Here is a 24,230-nt window from a genome sequence, read left to right on the forward strand (position 1 = left end):
AATGGCGTCACTTGCCAAAACTAACAAGGTAGCTATAAAAACAAATACTTTGGGGCCACCTGACCGGCTCAGTCAGTAGAGCACGTGACTCTTCTCAGGGTCATGATTTCAAGCCCCATGTTGGGCGGGGAGCCTACTTCAAAAAAAATTTTTTTTTCAAATACATAAAATGTGGAATTTTTTTAATGTATTAGAAAAAATTTCATATATACAGCAATGTTCGAAAGACTTTTACAGCAAGTAACTGTATGACCTATCCGTCACTTAGGTTCCCACTAACTTTTTACTTGCTTGATTCATTGTCTATCTGCTCACCTTTCCATCCCTTTCTGGAGGGTTGGAAATTAATTAATCCATTAATTATTAATTCATCTACTTTTTGATTCATTTCAAAGAAAATGATAGATATCAGAACGCTTCCCCTAAATATTGTGGAACACATATCATTAATCAGACGCACATATTTAAGGTTGTTTTCTTGGGGCAGCTGGGTGGCTCAGTGGGTTAAGCCTCTGCCTTCAGCTCAGGTCATGATCTCAGGGTCCTGGGATCAAGCCCCGCATCGGGCTTTCTGCTCGGCGGGGAGCCTGCTTCCCCTTCTCTCTCTGCCTGCCTCTCTGTCTACTTGTGATCTCTCTCTCTTTCTTTAAAATAAATAAAATCTTAAAAAAAAAAAAAAAGTTGTTTCTTTTGCTCCAAAATTTACATACAATGAAATGCCCAAATCGTAAGTGTACATGTGCTGCCTCCCAGCAGGCGCCCACATCAGACTCCTATCAGGAAACAGGAATTACCATCACCCTAGAAAGTTCTCTCCTGTTCCACCCTGGTCAGTCCCTACAATACGCCTCCTCACACGCCAGGCAACCGTATCTCTGACTTTTTCTTTCACCACAGATTAGCTTTGTCTGTTCCAGAATTTCATAAAGATGGAATCATGTGGTGTGTACTCTTCTGGTTGTGTCTGCTTTCAGTCAGCATAACGTTTTTGGCACTGCCCACATTGGTATTTGGTCCTGTTTATTGTTGAGTTGAATGCATCATGTCAAACGACTCTACCCCATTTGTGTATTCATTCCATGGATGGGCACCTGAGCTCCTTCTGGTACTGGGTTCCAGACAATTCTTTTTGTGATTGAATGTTCTTATTTCTCAGTAAATATCTAGAAGTAGAATTTCTAGGTCATATGTAGGTGTAGGTCTAGTTGAAAAGCAAGTGCCAGCTCGTGGTCCAAAGCAGATGTACCCTTTTACATCCTCACGGGCAATGTACGAGAGATCTAGCTGCCCTAGAAGCTTGCCAGCATTGGATGTCAGTCAGTCCTTCAAAACTTAGCCATCTTTGTGGGTAGAAACTGGCACCTCCCTGTGGTTTTCATTTGCAGTTCCCTGACGACGAATGATGTTGAATTTTTCTTCATGTGCTTATGACTATTCAAATGTCTTCCTAACATTTCATTTATTTGTTAGACAGAACACAAGCAGACAGAGGGAGAGGGAGAAGCAGGCTCCCCATTGAGCAGAGAGCCCTAGGTGGGGCTCTATCCCAGGACCCTGGGATTATGAACTGAGGCAAAGGCAGAGGCTTTAACCCACTGAGCCACCCAGGTGCCATCATATGTCTTCTTTTGTGGGATGCCAGCTCGAGCCTCTTGCCCACTTTTAAATTTGGTTGTTGTCATTTTATTATTGAATGGTAGGAATTCTTTATACATCCTGTATATCAGTACTTTGCCAATATATGTTTGCAGGTATTTTTTACCTAGTCTGGGAGCTGTGTGTTCCTTTTCTTCCCAGGGTCCTTGGAAAAGCCAGACTTTCCAGTTTTGATGAAGTCGTCTATCAGCTTTTCCTTTGATGGTGTTATTGCTTTCGCGACCTGTTTCGGAAGCCTTTGCTTCTCTCTGAGTCACAAAGGTACCTTTATATCTTGAATGAATTTTTAGATACGGTGTGAGGTAAGATTGGAGGCTCTTTTCTCTTTCCATAGAGATACCCCGTTATTCCAACATCATTTATTAAAAAGACTTCCTGTCCTATTGGCTTCCTATGACATCTTTGTCAAAAACCACGTCTGTTTCAGTGAAAACAAACAGAACTACATATTGAAGTTTTAAATATTTTTATTTTTTTAAAGATTTTATCTATTTGACAGAAAGAGAGCGCACAAGAGTGTGCACAAGTAGACAGAGCGGCAGCAGGAGAGAGGAGAAAGCAGGCTCCCCGCTGAGCAGGGAGCCCTGTGTAGGGCTCAATCCCAGGACCCTGGGATCATGACCTGAGCCAAAGGCAGCTCTGTTTAACCGACTGAGACACCCAGGTGCCCCGAATTTTTAAAAATTTTAAATAAAATGTTCAAATGAAAATTAAATGCAGCTAAAAGTAGTCTAATCGAGTTACAAAAATTCATATTTAAAAATAAGTTCCTAAAAAAAAAAATAAGTTCCTCACTGAGTGTGGCGAGGACTGGTCTATCACAAAAGATTTCTTGGTTTCCTAGTATGATTTACATCTAAAATGAAAATCAAGTTTTCCATCAAAAAAGCCATTCTCTTTTTAAACCGTGACATTAACTAGCTTTGAGAATGCCAACAGCCCATATGTATGTAGGTGGAGAGAGCGAAAGATGTTAACTGTCTTTCTGATACAATTACTTATCAGTTTGGCACATAAAAAATGATCATCGGGGGGCTCCTGTGGGGCTCAGGGGGTTAAGCCTCTGCCTTCAACTCAGGTCATGATCTCAGGGTCCTGGGATCGAGCCCCGCATCGGGCTCTCTGCTCAGCAGGGAGCCTGCTTCCCCCTCTCTCTCTGCCTGCTGCTCTGCCTACTTGTGATCCCTCTCTCTGTCAAATAGATAAATAAAATCTTAAAAAAAAAAAAAAAAAGATCGTCAGCGTCCAGGAGGGTTTGTTGTGGTGATGCGTGTATACAGTCAGTGCTTGGAAACCCACACCAGTGATCCCCATCACCTGCAGTGCTTGTCCACTGTGTGGCAGGAGGGCCACGTGGTCACGTGGTCGGTGTCCTGGTCAGTGTCAGAAGGACAGCCAAGACCACGCTTCTTTTTAACTTTATCCTGGGACTAGGAATAGTGAGATGTGCTTATCGTGTGAGGCACGCCTCTCATTTAGTTCCCTTAGGCCTCCTAGAGAAAGGCAGAAGCACACTGGTCACCCCGCCTTTGCTGGGAACCAGAGGTGCCCAAAAGCCACACCAGCTGCCCAACGTCGCTCCACTGGTGAGCTGGGGGCAATCGCATGTAAAGCCGGGCTGCATGGCTCCCCGCCCGTCCTCCTAAGTCCTCTGCACGTTTGCCTTCTCGTAAGAAAAGAGCCTGGCATGCTGCCTGTATGTACTGTTCCCATTACTTGGTGATTTCGGTTTATAAATTGTTAAAAACCTGTCTGTCTCCATCCGTCCTAAAACATCAGGGAGTGTGTCCCCTTTGGGAACCCTACACTGCTCCTTGGGTGCCTGCCGCCTGCATCCTCCCCAGGACCTCCTGGAGGCTACTTCCGGAGCTGAGCAGTATTGACAGAGAAGTGACTTACGCAGATCCGGGCTTTAGGAAGACCACTGGCAAGTCACTCCAGGCGGAGGGAAACCTCGGGGGTAAAGGGGCTGACAGAATGCAGGGCATGTTTGGAGCGTTTCTAAATGGTTCGTGGTGAGTCTGGAGCAGAAGGGCACCTGTCCGGTTAGACTATGGTCGTAAAGAAACCTCCCGATCTCGGTGGCTTAACAAAGCCAAGTTTATTTCTCACTTGGTCCAAGTCCAGTGAGAATGGCGCAGCCCCTTCCTAGGGTGGCCGAGTGTTCCAGGCTCTGCCTTTTCAGTGTATGTTTACCACACACATGGGGAGGGTTAGTAATGAGGCCTGGAAAGATGGCCCGTGTTCGATGTCATGCCCAACCTTTTGCGCTTAATTCTGAAATAATAGTGTTTGAAGATTATAATGCTCCCAAGTTAAAACGGGCTAGGTTATACTGCACTAACAACCAGCCCTGATGGTGATGGCCCCCCGACAGCAGGCTTATGGTGTGTGCATGTCAGGCCCGTGGGGAGCTTGGCATGACGTCTGTGTTGTCTTTGTGCCCGGCCTCATGCTGGCAGGACAGCCCCTTCTAGAACACTGCAGGGCACAGTGACAAAGGCTCTTTGGGCAGTCAGGCTCTGTGGTGACTCGGTGACCCAGGCTGCCCCCATCTTTTATTCTTCTGTCCCAACACGGGATCTTCACCACTCCCCCTCCCCCGACACACACAGAGCCACTTCTAACTCCTTCCGGCTGGGAGTAGTGGTTCTCGACCCCCCAGAACTGGACACACTTGTTTATCTAACCACAGGGGAAGCTGGGAAATGTACACTCATCCCAAACACTTACTGAGTGCTTTCTCTGTGCCGGCCTGGGTGCTGAGCACATACATGTGTCTCTTCTGAATCCCTCAGCCTAACTGTGTGGGTTCTGCTGTGAGGCTTCACTACCATGACTTCGTCACACAGCTAAGGGGACAGACGTCACGAAGTTAAAGGCATCCGAGAGCACAGGGCAGGAGGATTTGAACCCAGATCTCTGGGTATCCAGAACTGCTCTGGACCCCTGCCCTGAATTCCTTGCCGATCACTGCCAAGAATATCTTCATCCCTTTGGAGCTCTGAGATTGTGTTCTTGTTTTCTGCTCTGTCTCATTTCATCTTCCCTGGGGGTCATGAATTTTTAAACTTTGTGCAAGATCAACCAGTTCACCCAGAGGAGACAGTAAAAGAAGCAGAACAGACAGAAATGGAACAGCCATCAAAGAGGCACGCCAGAGTTCTTCCAGGAAATGTCCACCTGCGGGGGAAGCGAACCAGAAGAGGTTGTGCGGGCATGGCGGGAGGTGGAGAGAGAGTGCTCAGGTCACCAAGGGAATTGTTCCCTTTCAGGAAAAGAGAGACAGAGAGAGAGTGGGCTTAGGCCGTCAGACTCCGGCTATTTCAGTTTCTGGCGGTGAGGAAGGACCTCGAGAGACAATGAGCTGGGGTACCGCTGCGGCTATGGCGCAGACGACAGAAGTGCGGAGCCAACCATCATTTCCAGGTCGGTTTGAAGAAAGAGTTCCAAGGCCCTGAGGCCAAAACAAACAACAGGGCTCAAACTTCAGACAAGCCAAACCTTCTGTTCCGGCCCCGCCCCTCTCTTCACAGGCAGCAGGACCAGAGGGGGTTGTTAATTAAGGAAAGTCACACAGCCCCATCAGTGCCAGAGCTGGACAGCAAAGCCAAGTTCTAGAAGAGGGTCAGAGAGGAGCAGGGATGTAACCTGGTCTCCCTCAAGACAGGAACCCTCCTGCCTCTTCCTCTCCCACCAAGGGGTCTACACCCCGAAGAGATGTGAGCAGGCACTCAAAGTGGTATTAGTGCTTCCATGTCTGTAGGAGTACGATTCACAATAACCCGAAGTGGAAACAGCCCAAGAGTCCATGCTCTGCTGAATGAATAAGCAATGCATGGTATATCCACACAATGGAATAACATTCAGCCTTTTTTTTTTTTTTTAAGGAAATTTTGACACAGGCTACATTGGGGATGAACCTCGAGGACATGATGCTAGGTAAACTAAACCGGACACAAAAGGACACACACTGTATGATCCCTCTTACAGGCAGTCTGAGAGCCGTCCAATTCATAGAGGCAGAAGGTTGCAGGGTTGTGGCTGGGGCCTGGTGGGGGACAAGAGGGTGAGAGGTGTTTCATGGGCGCAGTTTTAATTAGGGAAGTTGGTAGAGTTATGGAGATGGCCACTGGTGATAGCTGTGCGATATCATGAACATACTTAATGCCATAGAACTGTACACTTTAAAATGGTTGAAATGGGAAATTATCTGTTACATGTATTTTACCACAATTTTTAAAAAAAAGATAACCAAGTCCCCTCTGGGCACCACCCCAGCCTCCCACTCAGCTGCACCCCAGAGGCCTGCTTCCTGCCTCTTAGTTGTCTTGGCCAATTCGGATGATTTTAAACCTTTCTTCTGTGGATTTTTACACTGAGGCGCCCAGCACCGACCAAGGAGCTCTGTGTGGGAGAGGGTGAGGGAGGCACAAGTTTCAAAAAAGAAAAATGCCATCAAAGCTCATAGCTTGGGGACACCTGGGTGGCTCAGTTGGTTAAGCAGCTGCCTTCAGCTCAGGTCATCATCCCAGCATCATAGGATCGAGTCCCACATCTGGTTCCTTGCTCCACAGGGAGCCTGCTTCTTCCTCTGACTCTGCCTGCCACTCTGTCTGCCTGTGCTTGCTCTCACTCGCTCTCTCTCTGACAAATAAATATATAAAATCTTTAAAAAAAAAAAAAAAAAAAAGCTCATAGCTTGGAGAACCTTCTAGTTCAACCCACGAGGCAACCTCAAAGCAGCCAACAGCTTTCCCCTGGGGGCCAGCCTGCCTGGATTCAAAAAATGACCCCTCCCCCTATTTGCTGTGTGACCTCGGACAAGTGAAGTAGCCTCTCTGTGTCTCAGTTTCTTCATTTGTAAAATGCAGGGGCTGATGCTACCCACCCCCTCGAGAAACACACCTCACTGTGATCAGGTTTGAATGTGTCAATACATGTGAAGCACATAGAACAGTGCCTGGTACCAAATACAGCCCCAAAGAGAGCTTGGTATTATTGTCATCCAGACTCATGTGAATTCAAACTTCTGCTTGATTCTGTGATGGAGAGCTCACGCCCCACCAGGGCACCCTGTTCCCCCATTAGAAGGTTGGGTGTGTTAGGAAGCTTTTCCCTCCTTGAACCTCTCTTCCTGACAAAGTTGGCCCTGCCCTCCGAGGTCTGTCGTAAGGACACACGTCAATCAAAGTCAAATGACACCTGCTCAGTGGTGTGCTGCCTTGTTCGCCTGAGTTGATATTCCTCTAGGGACCTAAAGCTCACAGAGCCCAGAGCCGAGTGCAGATGTCTGTCCCCATTCAGGACTCAGCAAAGGATGGGGCATGCTAGCCCTGGATGCCCGTCAGGGCCCTCCCCTAGTGGTCCCAGCTATGGAGTTCTGGGCACCAGGGCCCCAAATCCTCTAGCTGGCTCCTGAGCCTCAGTCTTCTAGGCTTCAGAGGCGAGGCAGCTGCTGGTGTTTAAGGCCAGCCTCAGGGTGTCTGTAGCTGTGCCTTCTCACAGGAGGAAAACAGGGCTGAATTTTACTGCTCAGGACGGGGCAGGTCTAGGAAGAAGAAAGAGGTCACCCATGTGGCCAGGGCAGTCTGTCCCTTTGGAAAATCACTGAGCTCAACCAAATGGTGTGAGAGTCTACTGCTACAGTGCCAGCACTTCACACCAAATTTGCCAGCATGTTTTAGCAGGACTTGGTGTGGATTCTGGAGTCAAAGCTGGCTCTACCCCTTCCTGCTCCTGAGGTCTAGGCAGTTTCCTCGTGTATAAAGCGGGGGAAGTAACAATAGTCCCTGGTCATAGGGCTGGACTGAAGAGTAAAAAGATAGCACAGTTTGGCACCTGCACGGTAAATGCTTAATAAATGGGAACAGTTATGGAAAGAGGGGCTGAGTTGGGCCCTGGATTTCCTGCTTAAAATCTGGAAGGGTCATTTAGTCTGTTGCTTTGTTTTATAGATAGGAAAACAGGCCTCGAGCCAAGAGATCCAAAAGGCACACAGCAATTTGACTACTGCCCAGACCGGCACCTGGTGAGCAGCCCCTAGTCTCCTGTTGCTTGTAGGCTCTGGCCCTCGCCCTCCCAGAGCACTCCTTGCCAGGTCGGCCGTTGTGGGCAGGTGAGGCAGAGTGGTCTGTGGCTGAGGCGACAGTGGCTCTGCCCCCTCCTCAGTTCCGTTCAGGAGCCCCCCAGACTTAGGAGGGCTCCACCGGCTGCATCTCCTGCAGTTTCCAGTGACAGCCGCTGGGTGTCGCCCCACAGCAAAAAACAAAAACAAAAACAAACCAACAAACCACTGAGAGCCCAGACCTAATGGGAGTTCAGTCTAAGAGCAGACACCTCCCAGAATCCAGCCCCCGCCCCTGCCCTGCCCCATCCTCTGTGGGCTTCAGGCCAGGCTGTCCCTAGCAGCTCCAGAGTTTCCCTTACAGCGTTACCAACTATTTCAAAGCTTTCATCACCTCCTCTGTTCCGCCAGCTGCTAAAAGGAAAACCTGACACAGCCTCTCCCCACTGAGTGCCTCTGCACACAGTGCCCCCGCCACCTGGGACCCATCACCACCCCTGGCCTGCCAGCGCTACCCACCTTTGCCCTTGCAGGGCCCTCCAGGTGGCAAGCCCTCCCTCATCTCCGCCTGGTGCAGGCTTAGCCCCCGCTGGACACTGGACATGGAGTATTTTGAGGGCTTTATGTATTTCGAGGGTTTTACAACCCCGTACGTAGATGCATTTTCCAGAAAGGGAAACTGAGGCATAAGTAACACGCATCGACTCTTCGTTGGTAAGTGGTAGAGCCAGGGCTTGTCCCACCAGCTTCAGAGTCTGAACTCTTGCAGCCTTGGAGGAAGGCCACTCCATCCCTCTGTCCCAATCTTCCATGGAGGTCTTACCCTCTTTTGTGTTTCATGGGTGGGGCTCTCCCGAGCCTCTGTCGTTACACGGGGAGAGCGGGACTGTGTGCATTCACTTGTCACCTTGAAGAAGCTTCTTCTTCTTTCTTTTTAAATAAAGATTTTGTTAAGGGCCGCCTGGGTGGCTCAGTCGGTTAAGCATCTGCCTTCAGTTCAGCTCACGATCCCAGGTTCCTGGGATCAAGCCCCACAGCCAGCTCCCTGCTCAGCGGAGTCTGCTCCTCCCTTTGCCGGCTGCTCCCCCTGCTTGTGCTCTCCCTCTCCCTCTCTCCCAATGTGTCAAATAAATAAAAATAAATAAAATCTAAAAAAAAAAAACCCTGAAGTTAATAAATACTTCAAAGTCATCATTTCCTTATTATATTACTGTATTTGTCCATCATTCATGGTCTCAAGGTCACTTCTGTCTACTGGATCTGTATGACGCAAACTCTGTACGGTGGCAGCCCCATAGGGGGCTGAGCACGACTTTCCAACTCCCTGCTCGGTGACCTTGCCTTGGTGGTTTGAAAGCAGCCATCCGCGGAGGATTTACACGACAGAAATGTGGCAAATGCTACCCATCCGGGCTCCCCACTCCCACCCCATCCCCAGAGATCCACTTGTTAAACAGTTACAGGCTTCAACGCCCCGTGGGGCAAATGGGCTGGCTCAAAGGCAGCAGGGCCTATGGGCTTGGCTCACTGCCATTGTAATTTTTCACCAACTCTGAGGCCTGGTCAATGTCCTTGGGCTTCACCTTTCCCATCTGCAAAATGGGCTGAGCATAGGAGCCCTGAAAAACTGAGGAGCTGAAGCCAGGCCCTCAGGAAATCTGCCAACAGCCCCATGAGGCGGGTCCCGTCACGGCCCTCGGTGAAGATGAGGAATTGGGGGGTGGTAAGAGGTTTGAGATTTGAGTCACACTCCTAGCTTCTGGGGCACATTGGCACTATAATCCTAGTACCCCGGCCACAGGGTGGTTTGGGGATTGTCCGAGGTAATAATGTGTGTGGAAGGGACACCTGGGTGACTCCATCAATCGTCTGCCTTCAGCTCAGGTCATGATCCCAGGGTCCTGGCAGGGAGCCCACTTCTCCCGCTGTCTGCTGCTCCCCCTGCTTATGCTCTCTTTCTCGCTCACTCTCTCTGACGAATAAATAAAATCTTTTTTTTTTTTAAAGATTTTATTTATTTGACAGCGAGAGGGACAATGAGAGAGGAAACACAAGCAGGCTCCCAGCCAAGCAGGGGGCCCGACGTGGGGCTCGATCCCAGGATGCTGGGATCATGAGCTGAGCTGAAGGCAGACGCCCAACAACTGAGCCACCCAGGCGCCCCTTAAATAAATAAAATCTTTTTAAAAAGTGTGTGTGGAAGAGCTTGGCACTGATCTGGCTCTAGCAGGACACAGGAAATAGGATGATTCCCCGAGAGGCTTACAAGTGGGATCAGGGCCCACCCCCGTTTGAGTCTCAACTCTTCTCTTTCCTGATGTTTTCGGGATCTCTGGCTCGTCAAGACACTGCTTGTCTGAGCCTCATTTTTCCCAGGTGAACAGAGGGATAATAATAGCCAACCTGGAGGAGCCACTCAGAGGACTGGCCACGAAGGATATAAAGTGTCTGCTGAGAAGTGGATACTTAATAAGTGGGAGAGTGATTGTTGGAGATTATCTTTTATTTCTTGTCACTCAGAAGACAGCAGCTCTGCCCAGCCCTGTCAGGGGAAGCTGGAGACTGGGGCGAAGGGGGTGGAGTGGGGGGTGCCGAGGAGGCAGGGCCTGGGCCCCCCCGTAGCTGCCTTCATCTGGGCCAGCGCTGCCTCTCATGGGCCCTGGCCCTAGAAGGGCTTCTGAGGCGTGGGGACGCTGTTGCTAGGCAGCGGTTGCTAGGCGACACACTGTTTCTCTTGGCCTGGCCACCTCCCAGAGGGCCTGGGCTTCTCTGGGGCAGCTCCTGCCTCCTGCAGCCTCTCCCCAGACCTCAGAGCCACAGCCGAGGGCAGGTGAGGGTGGGGCCGGCTGCGGCTGGGACCCAGGAGGGCCGAGCCCACGTCCCTCTGCAAGGCCCCGGGGCGAGCTGAGGGAGGGACAAGGAGCCCGGGACTGGCAGTGAGCTCCAGGGCCGGGCTGGGAGGGTGTCTGTCCATTCAGTCCCCAGAGGAGACCATGAGGGGATTACGGTCAAGTGCGGGGAGTCAGACACCCCAGGCCTGAATCCTTCCTCGCTCCCCACCCCCACCCCACCCCCCATTATGAGCTCATCTTTCATCACTTGGAGTCTTTGTTTCCTGGCTGTGACCTGGGGAGAGAACAAGGTGTGGGGAAGGTGGAATGAGTATATGATTAGGTGCCGAAGGTGACCAGTCCTTCCTTCAGGATGGGGCGTGGGTGTCGGCGGAGAGAGGGACGGACCGGAGGGGGGACAGCCCTGGCTGGGTGGGGCTCGAGCGTCACCCCTGGGGCCTCTGCAGCCCGGGCCTGAGGCAGACTCTGGGCCCTTGGGCTACTGAGCTGATGCGGCTCCTTGTGCTTCCTCCTCAGGCGCCCCCCCGGGGCCCTGCCCCCCAGCACCATGATGGGGAAACTCCCCTTGGGCGTTGTCTCTCCGTATGTGAAGATGAGTTCGGGGGGCTGCACGGACCCCCTGAAATTCTACGCCACCAGCTACTGCACAGCCTATGGTGAGCGCCCCTTTGTGCTGGAGACACCCCAGGACTCGGGGCTGGAGAGGGGGAGACCCTCCCGCTGTGAGACGAGCAGCGCCTCTGGCCCATCACATGCTCCAAGGGACCCCAGCACGCCAAACCGATCCATCGCCTGAGCCCCCCAGGGACCATGTCCAGGCTGGCTTGGCCCCGCTGCCCCTCCCCCGTGGCCGTCCTGTGATTCTGCCACGCGTGTCCCTACCCCATCCTTTCCATTCCCTGCTGCCACAGTCCCAAAGGGCCAGGCTTTCACGGCTCTTGCTTCAGTCCCTGGTTCTATGCCTTCTCTATCCCGAGGACCCCTGGGCCCTGAGTGGGGGTGGGAGTTGCGGGGTGTTTCTGGCCCTGCCTGGGAAACCCTGCTCACTGCTTGTCCACTCCCCTGCCCCATGGGCCGGTCCCGTCTCCTGGCTTCCTCTCTGGCAGGTCGGGAGGATTTCAGGCCCCGCATGGGCAGCCACGAAGGCACAGGCTACAGATCAAATTACCGGCCCGTAGTCTCCTACCACGCCAACCTTGATGCCCTGGACAACCCAGCCATGGGGTATGGTCTGTGCAAGCCTTTCTCCCTCTCTGCACCCCTGGGCCTTAGAGCTCAGGGGCACTGGAGCTCATTGGACCAGCTGCGGACTCCACACACGGAGACCTAGAACCTTGCCTGGCCTGGGTCTGGGGTCCTCGGGCCCTCAGGGCATGGCACCTAGTTGGGGCCCCAAGGCAGGCAGACTCCTGAAGCACCTGGGGGAGGTTTGGGGGAAGTGGGCGGCTTCTAGAGATAAGCAGCTTCCAGGTGGCCCTGGTCATACACGACTCCTACCCCACTCTCAGAGAACAAGTCCGCCACAATTTCCAGTCAGTGACCAATCAGAGCTACCGCCCCCTGGAGGTGCCGGATGGCAAATACCCACTGCCTTGGAACATGCATCAGACCAGCTCTGGCTACTCTCGCGAGAAGCCCAGTGCAGCGACCCCCACTAAGGAGGTCAGTGAGACCCCGAGGTTGGGCTGGAGGAAGGGTCGGGGGGGCGGCGGACAGCGTGAGGATCTCTCCAGCGGGGTGGGACTGTGCTGCCAAGAGTTGGTCCAGGCTGAGATGCCTGGGCACAGAGGAGCCATACGCAGGCGGGGAGTCTGCCCACCTCTGTCGCCTTAGTCCCCTCCCCACCTGCACCATCACCTCCCCTCCACCTCCATCCCCGTCCCGTCACTGCCATCACCTCTGCCTCCCGCATCTCCAATCCCAACCCCAACGCCATCCCCATCCCATGGTCTCCACCATCCCACTGACATCTCCAGCACCACATGACTGTCCTCACCACCAATGTCACATATGCTCGTCTGTGTGGTCCCCATCCTCTTCATTCTAACATCATTACAATGATGGTCCTTATCACCAGCAGTAGAATGGATACTAAGTCATTCATTCATTCATTCATTCATTCAACTGATATGTTCTGAGCATCTCTTTTATGATGCTCAGGAAGGTGCTAAGTGCTGGGGGGGAATGCAACAGGGAAGAGGTGTGGTGGCGGAAGCAGTAGTGAAGGGGTTGCAACTGCAAACCAGGAGGGTGGGAGAAGAGCTTGCTGTGGAGACATGAGTCAAAGACACAAGGGAAGTTAGTGCCCTCTGACTGCAGCGATGTATGAGTTCCAGGTAGTGGAGACAGCAAGTGCAAAGGCCCTGTGGTACGAGTATCTGCTGTGACAAAGACCAGCAAGGAGGCAGGTGGCTGGAGGCCAGCGAGGGGCCGCGGTCCTCATGGGTCTCTGTCAGGCCATGGGGTTCTACTGCCAGTGCAATGGGACGGTGGTGAGGTTCTGAGCAGAGGGGGGGACATGATTGGACTTCATTGTCAAGGGACCCCTCAGGCTATGGATACCCTGTAGGGGTTAAGGGCAGAAGCAGAGTCAAGACGTGACTGCCCTCCCTTGGCCTGGAACATGACCAGCCACTTCCTTTTCCCAGGTCAGGAAGGTCCATTTCGACACCCAGGACTATGGGCCGCAGTCCATCACAGGGCTGGAGCCCAGGGACGGGCCCCTGCTCCACCAGCTGCAGGGCAAGGGCTCGATTGAGTGGGAGAACGCCCGGCATGTGAGTGGGCAGCCCCCAGTCAGGGCTGTGAGCGGGACAGGGCAGCCAAACCCACACCTTCCCCTCCAAGAGACAGTCACTGCTGTGACTCACCCAAAAAGCCAACTACCTGGGGTCTCAGGGTACCTAGAAAAACTGGGGAGAGCCAAGGATATTTGGTATTTCCAAGATAGTATCAACGTCGTCCTACGCTTCCTTACTCGTGTCTTGGGACTTAGGACTTAACCCCATCCAGACTCCCTGAGCTCAGGGCCATGAAGCGTGATGGGAGCACCCACTTTACTCCCTTAGCCTCTCTCCTCACGTTGGGTCTGGGTCCCTGAGGCCCATATTTATTCCTGGAAGTCCTGTGTGAGATGGGACGGGCTTCACGGTCACGGGGAACTTAGGGTGGGCTGTATGGCGCTCTGCTGCCTTGTAGGGGAGGGGTTTGCACGGGGCCTGCTGTACCCGCCCTCCCTTCACAGACTGTACTGCACCGGTCTACTCGGAGCACTGAAGGGCCACCACAGTCACCAGCCGCCTCCAGGCCCTGGTCCACCTTGTGGGCCCCAGTGCTCTGCCCTCTGTGTTCCAGGGCCCGCGCTTCATGACCTCTGAGTACAATTCCAAGTATCTCAAGGAGCCTTCAAACCAGCCAGGTAGGCACCTGTCTGCACTCCTGCCTCTCTCCCAGGGCACTTCCCCCCCACCCAGCCACAAGGAGAGACACTGGGCGACCCAAAGGGAGCTGGCCAGGGACATAGACGTCCCCAGCAAAAGAAAGAAGGCTGCAGAGGCAGCCTGGGGGACCTGGGCCTTAGCGCCGAACCCCGGAAGGGCAACTCAGTGGCTCAGGAGGGCTGTGGATCCTGACCCCAGCTGTCTCCAGGCCTGTCGGAGCCTGTCCTTCCTGTGCCTCTCTCCTCCTCTCCCATCTTGTTCTCTGTCCTCTCTGTCCGGGACTCTGGAGGCTGCCTGGTGCCCCTGATGCTAGAGCTCCAGCGTCCAGACCCTTGGAGCCAGCTCCCTCCCCGCTGGCTGGGACTCCCACTCTGGAGGCCGTGTGGGTGGGGCCAGGCGGCCCAGGTTGGGGGGCAGTATCGGGAGGGCCATGTCTTTTGCAGATCTCTTGCAGAAGAAAACAATTGGCGCCAAGGAACAGACTGGCTTCACCGAAGAGTCCGCCAAGAACCCCATTGTCTTCCAGTCACCTTCCCAGGCCCTCCCGGGGGACCCCGTAAGTCAGGCCCGTGCCTGCTAGAATGTCAGGGCTACTTCTAGCTTCTTAAGAAAATGTGAGCTACACGAGATGAAGGCATGTGGGTAAAAACTACCACTTTGGTCCAACTCTCCCAGCTGATGGGTGAGCAGACTGAGGTGCAAAGAGAGGGGGCAGAGCCAATGTTACTTGGAGTCCGGATAAGAGCCCTGGCCTGCTGGTTCTCACTCAGCATTGTTACTCCCCAAACTCTTCCCTTTCCTCGGTGACCCCAATCATATGAACGTGTTGTGAGTTCTCCTTGGCGCTCGGGACCCGGGGCCGCTGCTTCGGCCTGGCTAATGCGCCCCTGCGGGCCTCTCTCCCAGGTCCTCCTCCCCGGCCGGAGCGTCACCAGGTCCGACTTCCTCCCCATGACCCACCCTCACGTAAGCTGAGCCGGTGGGGGTGGGGGGCTGTCTGAGCCCACAGCCCGGCGTTGTACTGTGTGGCAGTTAGGAAAGTACCCAGAGGACTGCGGGAGGAACAGCCCAGCTCTGGTGCCAGGGGCCCCTCTGTTGCCTTAGGGGGATGAGTTCCTGCCTGTGCTGGCCAGAGGATCCGAGCGGGAAACTGGCTACAACCGGGTGACTGAGAGGACACTGAACCCTAGAGTGAGTGGCCCTCGGTGGGGTGGGGGCTCCCCCAGAGCGGGAGCATTCCCACGAGAGGGGACAGGGAGATTCCTTGGGCTCAGAGGCATTTGAGCACTAAGGATGGGAAGAATCAGGATATTTGGACCCTCCAGGGGAGGGGTGAAGTCCTGGGAGCGAAAGTGAGGGTGTCTTTGAACCAGGGCATGCGGTGTGCCTGGAGGGGAAGGACGAGGTCCTGGGACTGGGTGCAAGGTGGGGGTCCATGTGCCTCTGCCTGTCTGCTCTCTGTGCTTGCCGCCTCCCCCTGACCACCCTCTACCTTTCTCGTGGCTCCGTCCCCTGCAGGTGCCCCCTCCTGGCCCAGAGCCTAGCAGCATGAGCCACCGGCAGTTCCAGCCCCCACAGCGGGTGCAGCAGACGAATGTTGCTTTGCTGGGCCGGGAGACTGTGGGGAACAAGGTGAGGCCAGGGTGCCCAGCCCCATCCCCAAATCTCCACCCCCTCCTGACCTGACAAGTCCCCTCCGTACCTCTGGTGCAGGAGCCCACGGGGTTCAGCCTGAACAACCCCGGCTACTTCCGGAACCCTTATGACCCTGACCTGGATAATCGGTACCTGACCACTTACAACCAAGGGTGAGCACCCCCCACCCCCATCCAAATCCAGGGCTGTGAAGCCAGCATGCATTTCACAGACAGACACTGGGACACGTGATGAGCTCACAGCCTGCAAAGTAGAACAACGCTGAATTAATGAGGGTTCCCCCAGAAGCAGCCCCTGAGCCAAGGATTGGAGCACGAACCCCTTACTGGGGACAGTGGGGAAGCTGGGAAGTCGTGTGGGGAAAGGAAGGCAGCCCAAAGTCAGCGTGTTATTAACCAGATATCCGGTGGGGAGATTCTAGAAAACAATGCAAACACACAACTTGGAATGATGAGGGCCAAGGGAGGGGAGAGAGAGCTGGGGTACTGATGCCCCCACATCCATCAATCGGTAATTAAGGGCTGTCCCCAGGGACCATAGTAAAGATCCCAGGCACCTCCTTTCTACAGGCAAAGCAAGCCCCCGCAGCCCAAGGGCAGCCTTCCTCTGTACTTCTCTCTGATGCCACGCAGGTCACTGGTGCCCGGGCTGAGGGGCAGGGGAAGAACATGGGGGCTGAAGCGGGTCTGGGTAGAGCAACATGGCATCTGCTAAGATACTATGTCCAGTCCATGGTGGGTTGGGCTCTGGGCTGAAAGTAAGCTCTTTGCTAAGCATCAGGGAAGGCTTCCAGGAAGAAGTGGGCAGAGAGCCATGGGGAGGACTCCCAGGGCCAGGACTGGATGGGAAGAGCATTACAGGAGTAGGATAAAGGAGGTGTAATTTTCTGGACAAAGGCCTCCTCGCACGACATCTGTCATCTGTGTGAGCGTGTGTCACCTGTGTCCACACTGACCCCCAACTCCTTATTCTCCCAAGTTGCCTCCCATCCCTGGGGCTGGCCCCCGCTTTGGGATGGGGACCTTGAAGTTTAGATGGGAGAAGTGGCACCCAAGCCACAATGTATATCGCATATCTGTGACACAGGTGGCTCCTTCACTTCCCACGAAGGGGAAGGGAGAAGGGGAGGGACAGAGACTCCCTCTGGGTATCAGGGGCTAACAGTGCCCCTGCTCCTCTCTGGGCAAACGTGCTCCTCCTGGAGCTCCAGCAGACTCTCAGCGGCAGCCCTGTCTATGTGGTCCTTCTCCCACCCACCCCTCGGCTTACCCGCGCTCCTGCCAGGTGTCAGGCACATGGCTCCTTCCCCAGGGGTTGTAATCACTGATTTTCTCATTTATCTCTCTGCATCCTCACTTCATAAGTTCAAGGGCAGGGACCACATCCGAAGCGTTGGCCATTTCAGAACCTGGCCCAGTGCTTAGCGAGCATCAGCAAAACGGATGCAAAGTGGAATGCCTAGAGAGAAATGAATGAGCCGGTTCCCACTGCCCACCCCTGGGAAGTTCATGGGCCAGAGAGGAAGCCGGCAGGCACACAGTCCTTGATGCTCCCAAGTGCTGGCATAGCATCAGCGGGCCGTGCAAAGGAGGGTCGTCCAGTTCAGGGACAGAGCCAGAGCAGCGTTCCCAGGCAGACAGGGGCTCAGGGAGTGCCTGGCAGAGAGCACAGCGTGAACAAAAGGAAGGAGGCTGGAGGGATCGGAGGCCATTTGTGCTCTGCTGGAGCCAAGATTCTTGTCCAAGAAGGGCAGGGAAGCTACAGAGGTGGGCAGAGGCCCCCTTATCACCAGCAACAGCCCCCCGCCATGCTGCAGGTACTTCGAGAATATCCCCAAAGGTCTGGACCGAGAAGGCTGGACTCGAGGGGGTATCCAGCCACAGAAGCCGGGGGGCTATGCCCTCAACCAGCCGGTCACCCGCATGGAGGCTACCCCCAACCCCACCGAAAGCCTACGTCACCTGCACCCCCACGTGGGAAGGTAGCCAGCCCTCCCTCTGTCTGTTGAAGCATCCGGGTCTTTCCCCAGCTTCCTCCCTCCATCTGTCTGTCGGTCCATCTGAGAGACCCATTTCCTCTCTCTGACTTGTTCACTGCTTTTCCTGGTCCCCCCTCCCCCGCCCCCCGCCACCACCCCTGCTATCCTCAGCGACCCCTCCCCCTGCATGGCTGCCCCCAACCCACCGGCCTCATTCCCATCCCAGAGGCCCCCTCCACACCAGCTCCCAGCCAAGCTGCAGGGAAGGGGCAGAGACAGAGCTGCAGGGACTGTGGTTCCACCTCACTCTGACTCCTTCAGCTCCATTCAATTCCTCAAAAATTACATTTCCAAGACAATGGCCCAGAGTTGGCAGGCAAACATCTGTGGCTTGGCTGACCTAGCTGAGCGCTGCTGTAGGGGAGGGGCAGGCAGAAGAGAAGGTCCCACCGCGCCCCACATCCCCCTTATCTGCATCCCTCCCCGCCCTACAGAACCCTGATCTCCACGGACCCCTTCTACCGAGTCCCGCCTCCCAGCGGCCGCTTCATGACTCCCAGCTGAGCCCGAGTCTGGGTAAGGGGCACCCCATGTGGGCCAGCCCCACATCCCCAGCCCTGTGTCAAGCAAGCCCTGCTGGGGACCCAACCTCAGAGTGAGGGGTGGGAAAAGGGGGTGGAGGTTGGCCAGAAGCCCCACCCCCACCCCGCGAGCCCCTCGGGCCTCATCTCCATTCCCCACAGGTTTGCCAACGCAGCAGGGCAGGACAGGAGCTGGTTACAGACCCTACCCCCCACCCTGTCCCTGCTGGGACTCCCCTGGCTACTTTCCTAATGAAATAAAGAACAGTGAAGTGGCTGTGTGTGCAGTCACTGGTAGGAAAGCTGGGAAAGAGACGGGGGAGGGCGGGGCAAGCATGCAGGGGGTAGATCAGAGCAGGACCTCCAGGGTCCTTCTGGGTCCTGCATAGGATGGTTCAAAGGAGAGGGGAGGGCAGAGGAGCAGGCAGTCACAGAGATCTCTCTCTAGAGACAGATGGGCAGGGGTATGCGTTGGATGAACCCCTGGACATTGACCTAGGGAGGGGCAGGGGCTGGTGGAAAGCCCTGGTGCCTCAGGGCAGCTTTTCTAATTGTAATTGTGAGAATTAGAACAAGGTGTCCCCACTCCCAAGCATAGTCCCTAAAGAGCAAACTTCCTGTGGGAAGAAAGCATCACCAGGGCCCTCAGCCTGCAAGGCAGAACCCGAGCTGCCTCTGCCTCCCCCACCTCCACCAGGTGCACTTGCACAGTGCACAACTGCACAACTGTGTGCTGTGTTCCTGCCACCACCAGCTCTTCATTTCATAAAGGGGGACCTGGACCCAGAGAGAGTGCATGAGTTGCTGGAGGTCATATGGACAGAGAGGCAGCAGCAGCCCAGGCCCGAATGTCTCCAGAGCCTCCCAGGCCAGCCTGCGGGCAGAGGGGCAGGCTCTGTGGTCTAGCAGCTGCCCCCCACCCTTGGAGGGTAACTGTGGAGCCACGCTGCTGGCCCTGGGCGGGGCCCGGTGTACCAGCTGCCTGGAACGGCAGGCCCCGGGGGGCTGTCCTCACTTGGCCTGGCTGGGGCTCCATGTGGGATGTGGGCGGCTCCAGCTGGCTCCAGCCCTGGAGGGGGGGAGTAGGGGACACAGAGTCTCTCAGCTCCAAACCCAGCCAGACTCCGGACCCAGGGCCAGCCCCACAGTCTGTGGGTGGGTCCTGCTGGTCCATGGTCTCCAGCATTAGGGGCGAGTTACCAGATCAGAGATTTGCCAGCTGGGCTGGGTCCCAACTGCGGCCTGGCCATGATGAGCTTGGGGGGTGAGGGAAGGGGATCCACCGGCCCCTCCCTCCCCACAGTCACACGCACACAAATACACGGACCCCTGGAGACATGCACATACTAACACATACACAAAAATGCCAACAGACCAGGACATACAGACCAACACAAGCGCAGCAGAGACAAACGCACAAAAATGCGCAGATCTTCATAGAAACTCTGAAAGGCTTGTCTGTGCAGACACATAGACACAGAGGCAGACTTAGAGACATTCCACAAGCTTAGACGGACTCACAGACACACCCAAACAGCCGTACAGAGACAAGATGGACACACACACACACACACACACACACACACGACCGCACTTCACGCCCGCATGTCTATCTTTCCCACCAGTGTCCTTTCACAGCTCAAGTTTCCGGCTCAGCCCCGCTCTGTCTGACGCAGTAGGGGATATGGTGTCAGGGACACTGGAGCCTCATCACACCCTTTCTCGGTCCCCTCCCCCTCCCATTGTCCTGCACCCCGTTTCCAGGCCATGTGAGCTGGGGCTACCCCACGATGTTTCCTGCGCTAGAGCTCTGGACCCCACCCGAGGGAAGGGGGCTGCACAGCAACCTCCTCTTTCCGTTAGCCCCTGCCTTCACCCCTTCGGCCTCTCTCCGCAGCCCATCCCCGCCTCTCCGTTTGGATCCTGGGCCCCAGCCCTAAGGACTGTGTGAGGAGCAGGAAGGGGGTCCAGGAGGGGCCAACACCTAACTTAGGTAGTTCTGGAACTCCTGCCTGGAACAGAGCACGGATTTCCCCAACTTCTAGATGAGGGGACAGACACAGAGAGGCGGAGTCCCTCGACCCAGGTCACACAGCAGCCAGGACTGTGGGTGGGTACCTGTTGGCAAGGGCGGAGTGGGAGCCCAGAGCGGCGGCTGCCCAGTGGGGCTGTGAGTGGACCCCGAGTCACACCCGCCTTCCCGACCTCTGCCCACTGCACCGCGTCACTCAGGGCAGGCCCCGAGCGGGGAGGGCAGGTGTGAGCTGGACCTTGACATGGACAGCATGGCCAGTGGTGGGGGCTGAAGGAGGCGAGGCTGCGGGCAAGGACACAAGGCGGGGCCAGCTGAAGGCCTGGCGGGGGGTCGGGGGACAGATGAGTGAGGCTGTGAGGTGGGCCACCCCCCCGGGGAAGGCGGGTGGCCTAGGTTTCAGGGCTCTTGACGACCATGCTAAGGAGACCTTCTCTGTCCTCCTCCTCAATGATGGGACCCTGTGTCCCCAGGGCAGGAAGGGTGGAAACTTCGCACCCTGCGGCTACGGAGGTTACTGAGCCCCCACCCCCCACCGAAGTGAAACCTTTGCCCTGTGGCTCCCCTTTTCTGCTGTCGGGTGAGTGTGGGCCCGGATACTGCGGCTTCATTTGAGGGGCTCTGTCCCCTTGCCCGTCGGAGACCCTGCCACAGGCTGTGGAGGCCACCTGACCATTCTGGGCAGTAGCGAGTAGCAGGACCCGGGCTGTGGCTCCACAAGATGGCGGGTGTGAAGGACTTGAGCTGGGCCACTAGTGGCCGCCTTGATGCTAGAGCAGAGGGGACCGAGGCCCAGCTGGGAGTGGGGACTTGAGGCAGGCACAGGCTCTGGCCTTTGTCTCTTCCTGCCTGGCCCTGGAGAGGCCTCCTCAGGACCCTCCCAGGAGCAGCCGCCTCTTGGGTCAGGTAAGCCACTGCCCAGCCTCGTCTGGAGGCCTGGGTGGCCCCTGTCATGTGTCCGAGGCCAGCTTCTGGCAGGCTCTCCTGGAGGCGGCCTGCCTCTCCCCTCACCTGGAAGAAGCCAGGCTTTGGGCGTGGAAGCGAGTCACTCCAGTGGGTGCCAACTGTAGCTGCTCCTGGAAGCTTCCATCCCCTCCCCCACAGATGCTTTAGAAAGTGTGATGAGGTGGACGAGGACTAGCGTCATTAAGCCCCCACAGCCTGCTGGGTGACGGGAACGTTCCGTGGGCCTTCATCTTTTCAGCGAGAACACTGAGGGGCCTCCCTCTGGGGGACGTTTGGGGACGCAGGTGGGTGCTGTGCTGACAGCTGCGGTGTGGGGGTGTGGAGCCCCGAGGGCTGATGGGACAGCAGGTTGAGAGAAATGCTGGATACCACGCTCTGGGGCCCCACCTCGGACGCACGTGGACGCGTGTCAGGCTGCTGCCCGTCACGGCACTGTGGCAGTGGATGGTGACAGGTACCATCTGGCCCAGGTCACGTGGCAACACGCAAAGCCACCAGCTCACGGGCTTGACAGCTGGCCAGCTGGGAAAAGGCATCTGTCTGTGGACCTGGAGCTCCCCGGGAGGGCGGAAGGGGGACTGGCTGCCGGGGGTGGGGGTGGCGGGCAGCCTGCCTGGGGAAGACGGTGGGTTTGCTCCACCCAGACAGATGGAGGGCCTGAAAATGAGAATCCGATTCCGATCCCTGCCTTCCTCTCTGACCATCTGGAAGGCCATTCTCAAGGAAATTTTCCAGTACAGCCAAATATGCAAGGGTAGAGGAGGAGACAGATCTAGAAAACTCCCCCCTCCCCCACCGAGAGGAGGGTTCCGGTTCAAGGTCAGAGGAGAGAGCCTGCCAGGTCTCCCAGGCATTCAGATACTCTGTGCTTCTCACGAGCCGCTGACACCGCTACAGACCGGGCTCGGCCAAGGACATTCTTGGCATCGTAAAGCTTCACTCCTGGAAAAACCTTTGCGATAACCGGTTAATCCGGGCCAGCGAGGAAGCAGCTCGGGTGTCTGCTCGGAACACAAGGCCTCCCCCGTCACATCACCAGAATGAGGCTCTCGAGGAGGCAGAAGCAGGGCCTAGAAGCTTCCTAGGGGAGCCAGGTCCTGGCACATGCAGCTGGCCAGCATGGGGCTTTGTTTTCTTTTGCTGGAGAAGGGATATGTGAGTGTGTGTGAGTGTGACGTAGGTCATCTGAGGTCCCCAGGTCAAGGGACAGACAGGTCAGAAGGGCATCGGTCGGGACCGCCCATCCTAAGAGGGAGACTGGGTCAGACGCCAAAGGAGTGGTGTTCAGGAAAGACTTTATGGGCCTCTGGACCCCAGCATCCTTGCTATGGCCCCAGTGACAAGGTGTGGTTCCTACGGTAAGAGACTTGCTGCATGTTCTCCTGGAGGGCTCTGGCCCCGGCTTTGAAGAACGTGGGGCAAGCTGATTCCGAGCATATACAAGGCACCGGACAGCGTGGGACCTCCTGGGTACCACAGTGAAGACCCTGGAGCACCGGACAGTGGACTCTCCACGGTGATCATGGGGATCCCTTAGTGCTCACAGGCTGAAGTCCGAGCTTGTGGGGGCTGCTCATAGCGCTTTACGAGCAACAGAAGCCGACATTAGCTAATGTAGCAGAGGAGAAATTTGTTAAAAGGAATTCGGAGCTCACAGAATCCTCAGTTAGACTTGAGAGCAAAGCTTAGAGGCTACCCAGCCAGAAATGGGGGCCACACTCGTCCCATGAGCCTGGGCCCCTGGCTTGGCTGGGCGCACAGCGGGTGTGGATTCCCCACCAGCCACATGGTCAGGAGCTCAGAAATGCACACTGGTCTGTCTGTACCTGAACTTAGCAAAGACATCCACCCGTGGCTTCCCAGTCCAACTTCCTCATCCCCTTTGAATTTAAGTTGTTCATTCAAGACTCAGATCCAATCAAGTCAAGAGTTCTGCCACGCCTCCCTCTAGTGTCCTGCTCCCCAGGAGCTCATTCTTAGGGGAAGAAAAGCCGTCTATCTATGCGGACTCCCCCTGAGATGTATGATCACCCTAGGTTTGGGTCAATCCACCTGTGCCCTCCCAGAAGCATCTGCGACCTTCTGACCTGTGGTTGCCAGGGTTACGCAAACGACCCTCCAGCTGGACCGTCCACGGAGCCCCTCCAGGTCCATCAGCTGCTGTCAGCCCACCGAGGCCATCTCAGAGGTGCAGAAACTTCTGGATGTTCTCCCTCGTGATACAAGGGTGTGTAGAGGGATTCAGGGGAGGAGCTAGCACCCCCCAATTTCTACGCTATTGAAGCTTCTCCCTACATCCAGGGGGTGCTTGTGGGAAGCCTCTTGTATTCTTAGGCCTCATGTGGTAAGGAAAGGACAGAGTCCCTCTGCCCTGGTGTCCCCTATGTGTACCTGGGATGTTTTTCATGCCGCCCTCTGCCTCGGCCCAGGTGGCCCCTGAGTTCCTTCACCGCAGGCCGTCTGTCCGTGGGGTGCTCTGCTCCGCCCCTTCTCCCCGACCTGATGGCTGACGCCTTATCTCCTGTTGGGTGGGATCTTGGCTTCTGTGATGACACATGCTTTCCCGCTCTGGGGCTTACATCATCAGCTCCTTTCTCCCCAAGTTCAAAGCCAAGGTTTTGGACCTTCAAAAAAATATTTCTCTCTCTCAACCCAGCTCTTGCACGGCTGTAGTCTGAACTCTGGGTTTCAAAGCCTCTTTTGCAACTCAAAGCCAGGGATTGGACCCTTTGTTCCGAGTTTCCCTGCGAGAGCCCGGAACATAGGAAGCCAGCTCCTATGGGAATGGATATGTTGAAAATTGTCTCCAGTGGAACATCAGTTAATATCTCGGAATGACAATCCCCAGGTCCTACATTACTCCCTGAGGCTTCATGATCCTTCTTCAAGAGAGGGGGGATTGGGCCCATTCCAGGGCCAGGATAGGGTGAGGAGAGGGAGGCCTTTTCGCAGGCACAAAATTCAGAGCAGTGCCTGAAAATTCAGCAATCAAGAGAAACAAC

The 24,230-nt window shown here is 55.4% G+C and overlaps 1 protein-coding gene across 4 annotated transcripts; it reads left to right on the forward strand.

Moving 5' to 3' along the window:
- Nucleotides 1-10,418: 10,418 nt before the first annotated feature.
- Nucleotides 10,419-18,507, forward strand: PPP1R32 (protein phosphatase 1 regulatory subunit 32). Of its 4 annotated transcripts, none has more exons than XM_004770348.3 (14): nucleotides 10,419-10,553; nucleotides 11,092-11,231; nucleotides 11,682-11,799; nucleotides 12,084-12,237; nucleotides 13,224-13,352; nucleotides 13,930-13,993; nucleotides 14,459-14,571; nucleotides 14,922-14,981; nucleotides 15,120-15,206; nucleotides 15,534-15,647; nucleotides 15,729-15,823; nucleotides 17,488-17,652; nucleotides 18,144-18,225; nucleotides 18,393-18,507. In XM_004770348.3, exons 2-13 carry the CDS (start codon nucleotides 11,123-11,125, stop codon nucleotides 18,211-18,213), a joined length of 1,278 nt encoding a protein of 425 aa, XP_004770405.1. In that variant the 5' UTR covers nucleotides 10,419-10,553; nucleotides 11,092-11,122; the 3' UTR covers nucleotides 18,214-18,225; nucleotides 18,393-18,507. The 4 variants fall into 4 exon arrangements, with proteins under 4 accessions (XP_004770405.1, XP_012900154.1, XP_004770404.1 ...); XM_004770347.3 differs by lacking the exon at nucleotides 10,419-10,553 and adding an exon at nucleotides 10,837-10,906; XM_004770349.3 differs by lacking the exon at nucleotides 10,419-10,553 and adding an exon at nucleotides 10,842-10,865.
- The last annotated feature ends 5,723 nt before the right edge of the window (nucleotides 18,508-24,230 follow it).

Source organism: Mustela putorius, unplaced genomic scaffold (assembly GCF_011764305.1).
Source record: "Mustela putorius furo isolate JIRA1106 unplaced genomic scaffold, ASM1176430v1.1 tig00000127_pilon_pilon_pilon, whole genome shotgun sequence".
Classification (NCBI taxonomy): Eukaryota; Metazoa; Chordata; class Mammalia; order Carnivora; family Mustelidae; genus Mustela; species Mustela putorius.

What these genes read in the sequence shown, in the direction of transcription:
- PPP1R32 (XM_004770347.3), top strand. An exon ending in CAGCTACTGCACAGCCTATG is followed by an intron (nt 11,232 to 11,681) that starts GTGAGCGCCCCT and finishes CCTCTCTGGCAG; the next exon opens with GTCGGGAGGATTTCAGGCCC. An exon ending in CTGGACAACCCAGCCATGGG is followed by an intron (nt 11,800 to 12,083) that starts GTATGGTCTGTG and finishes CCCCACTCTCAG; the next exon opens with AGAACAAGTCCGCCACAATT.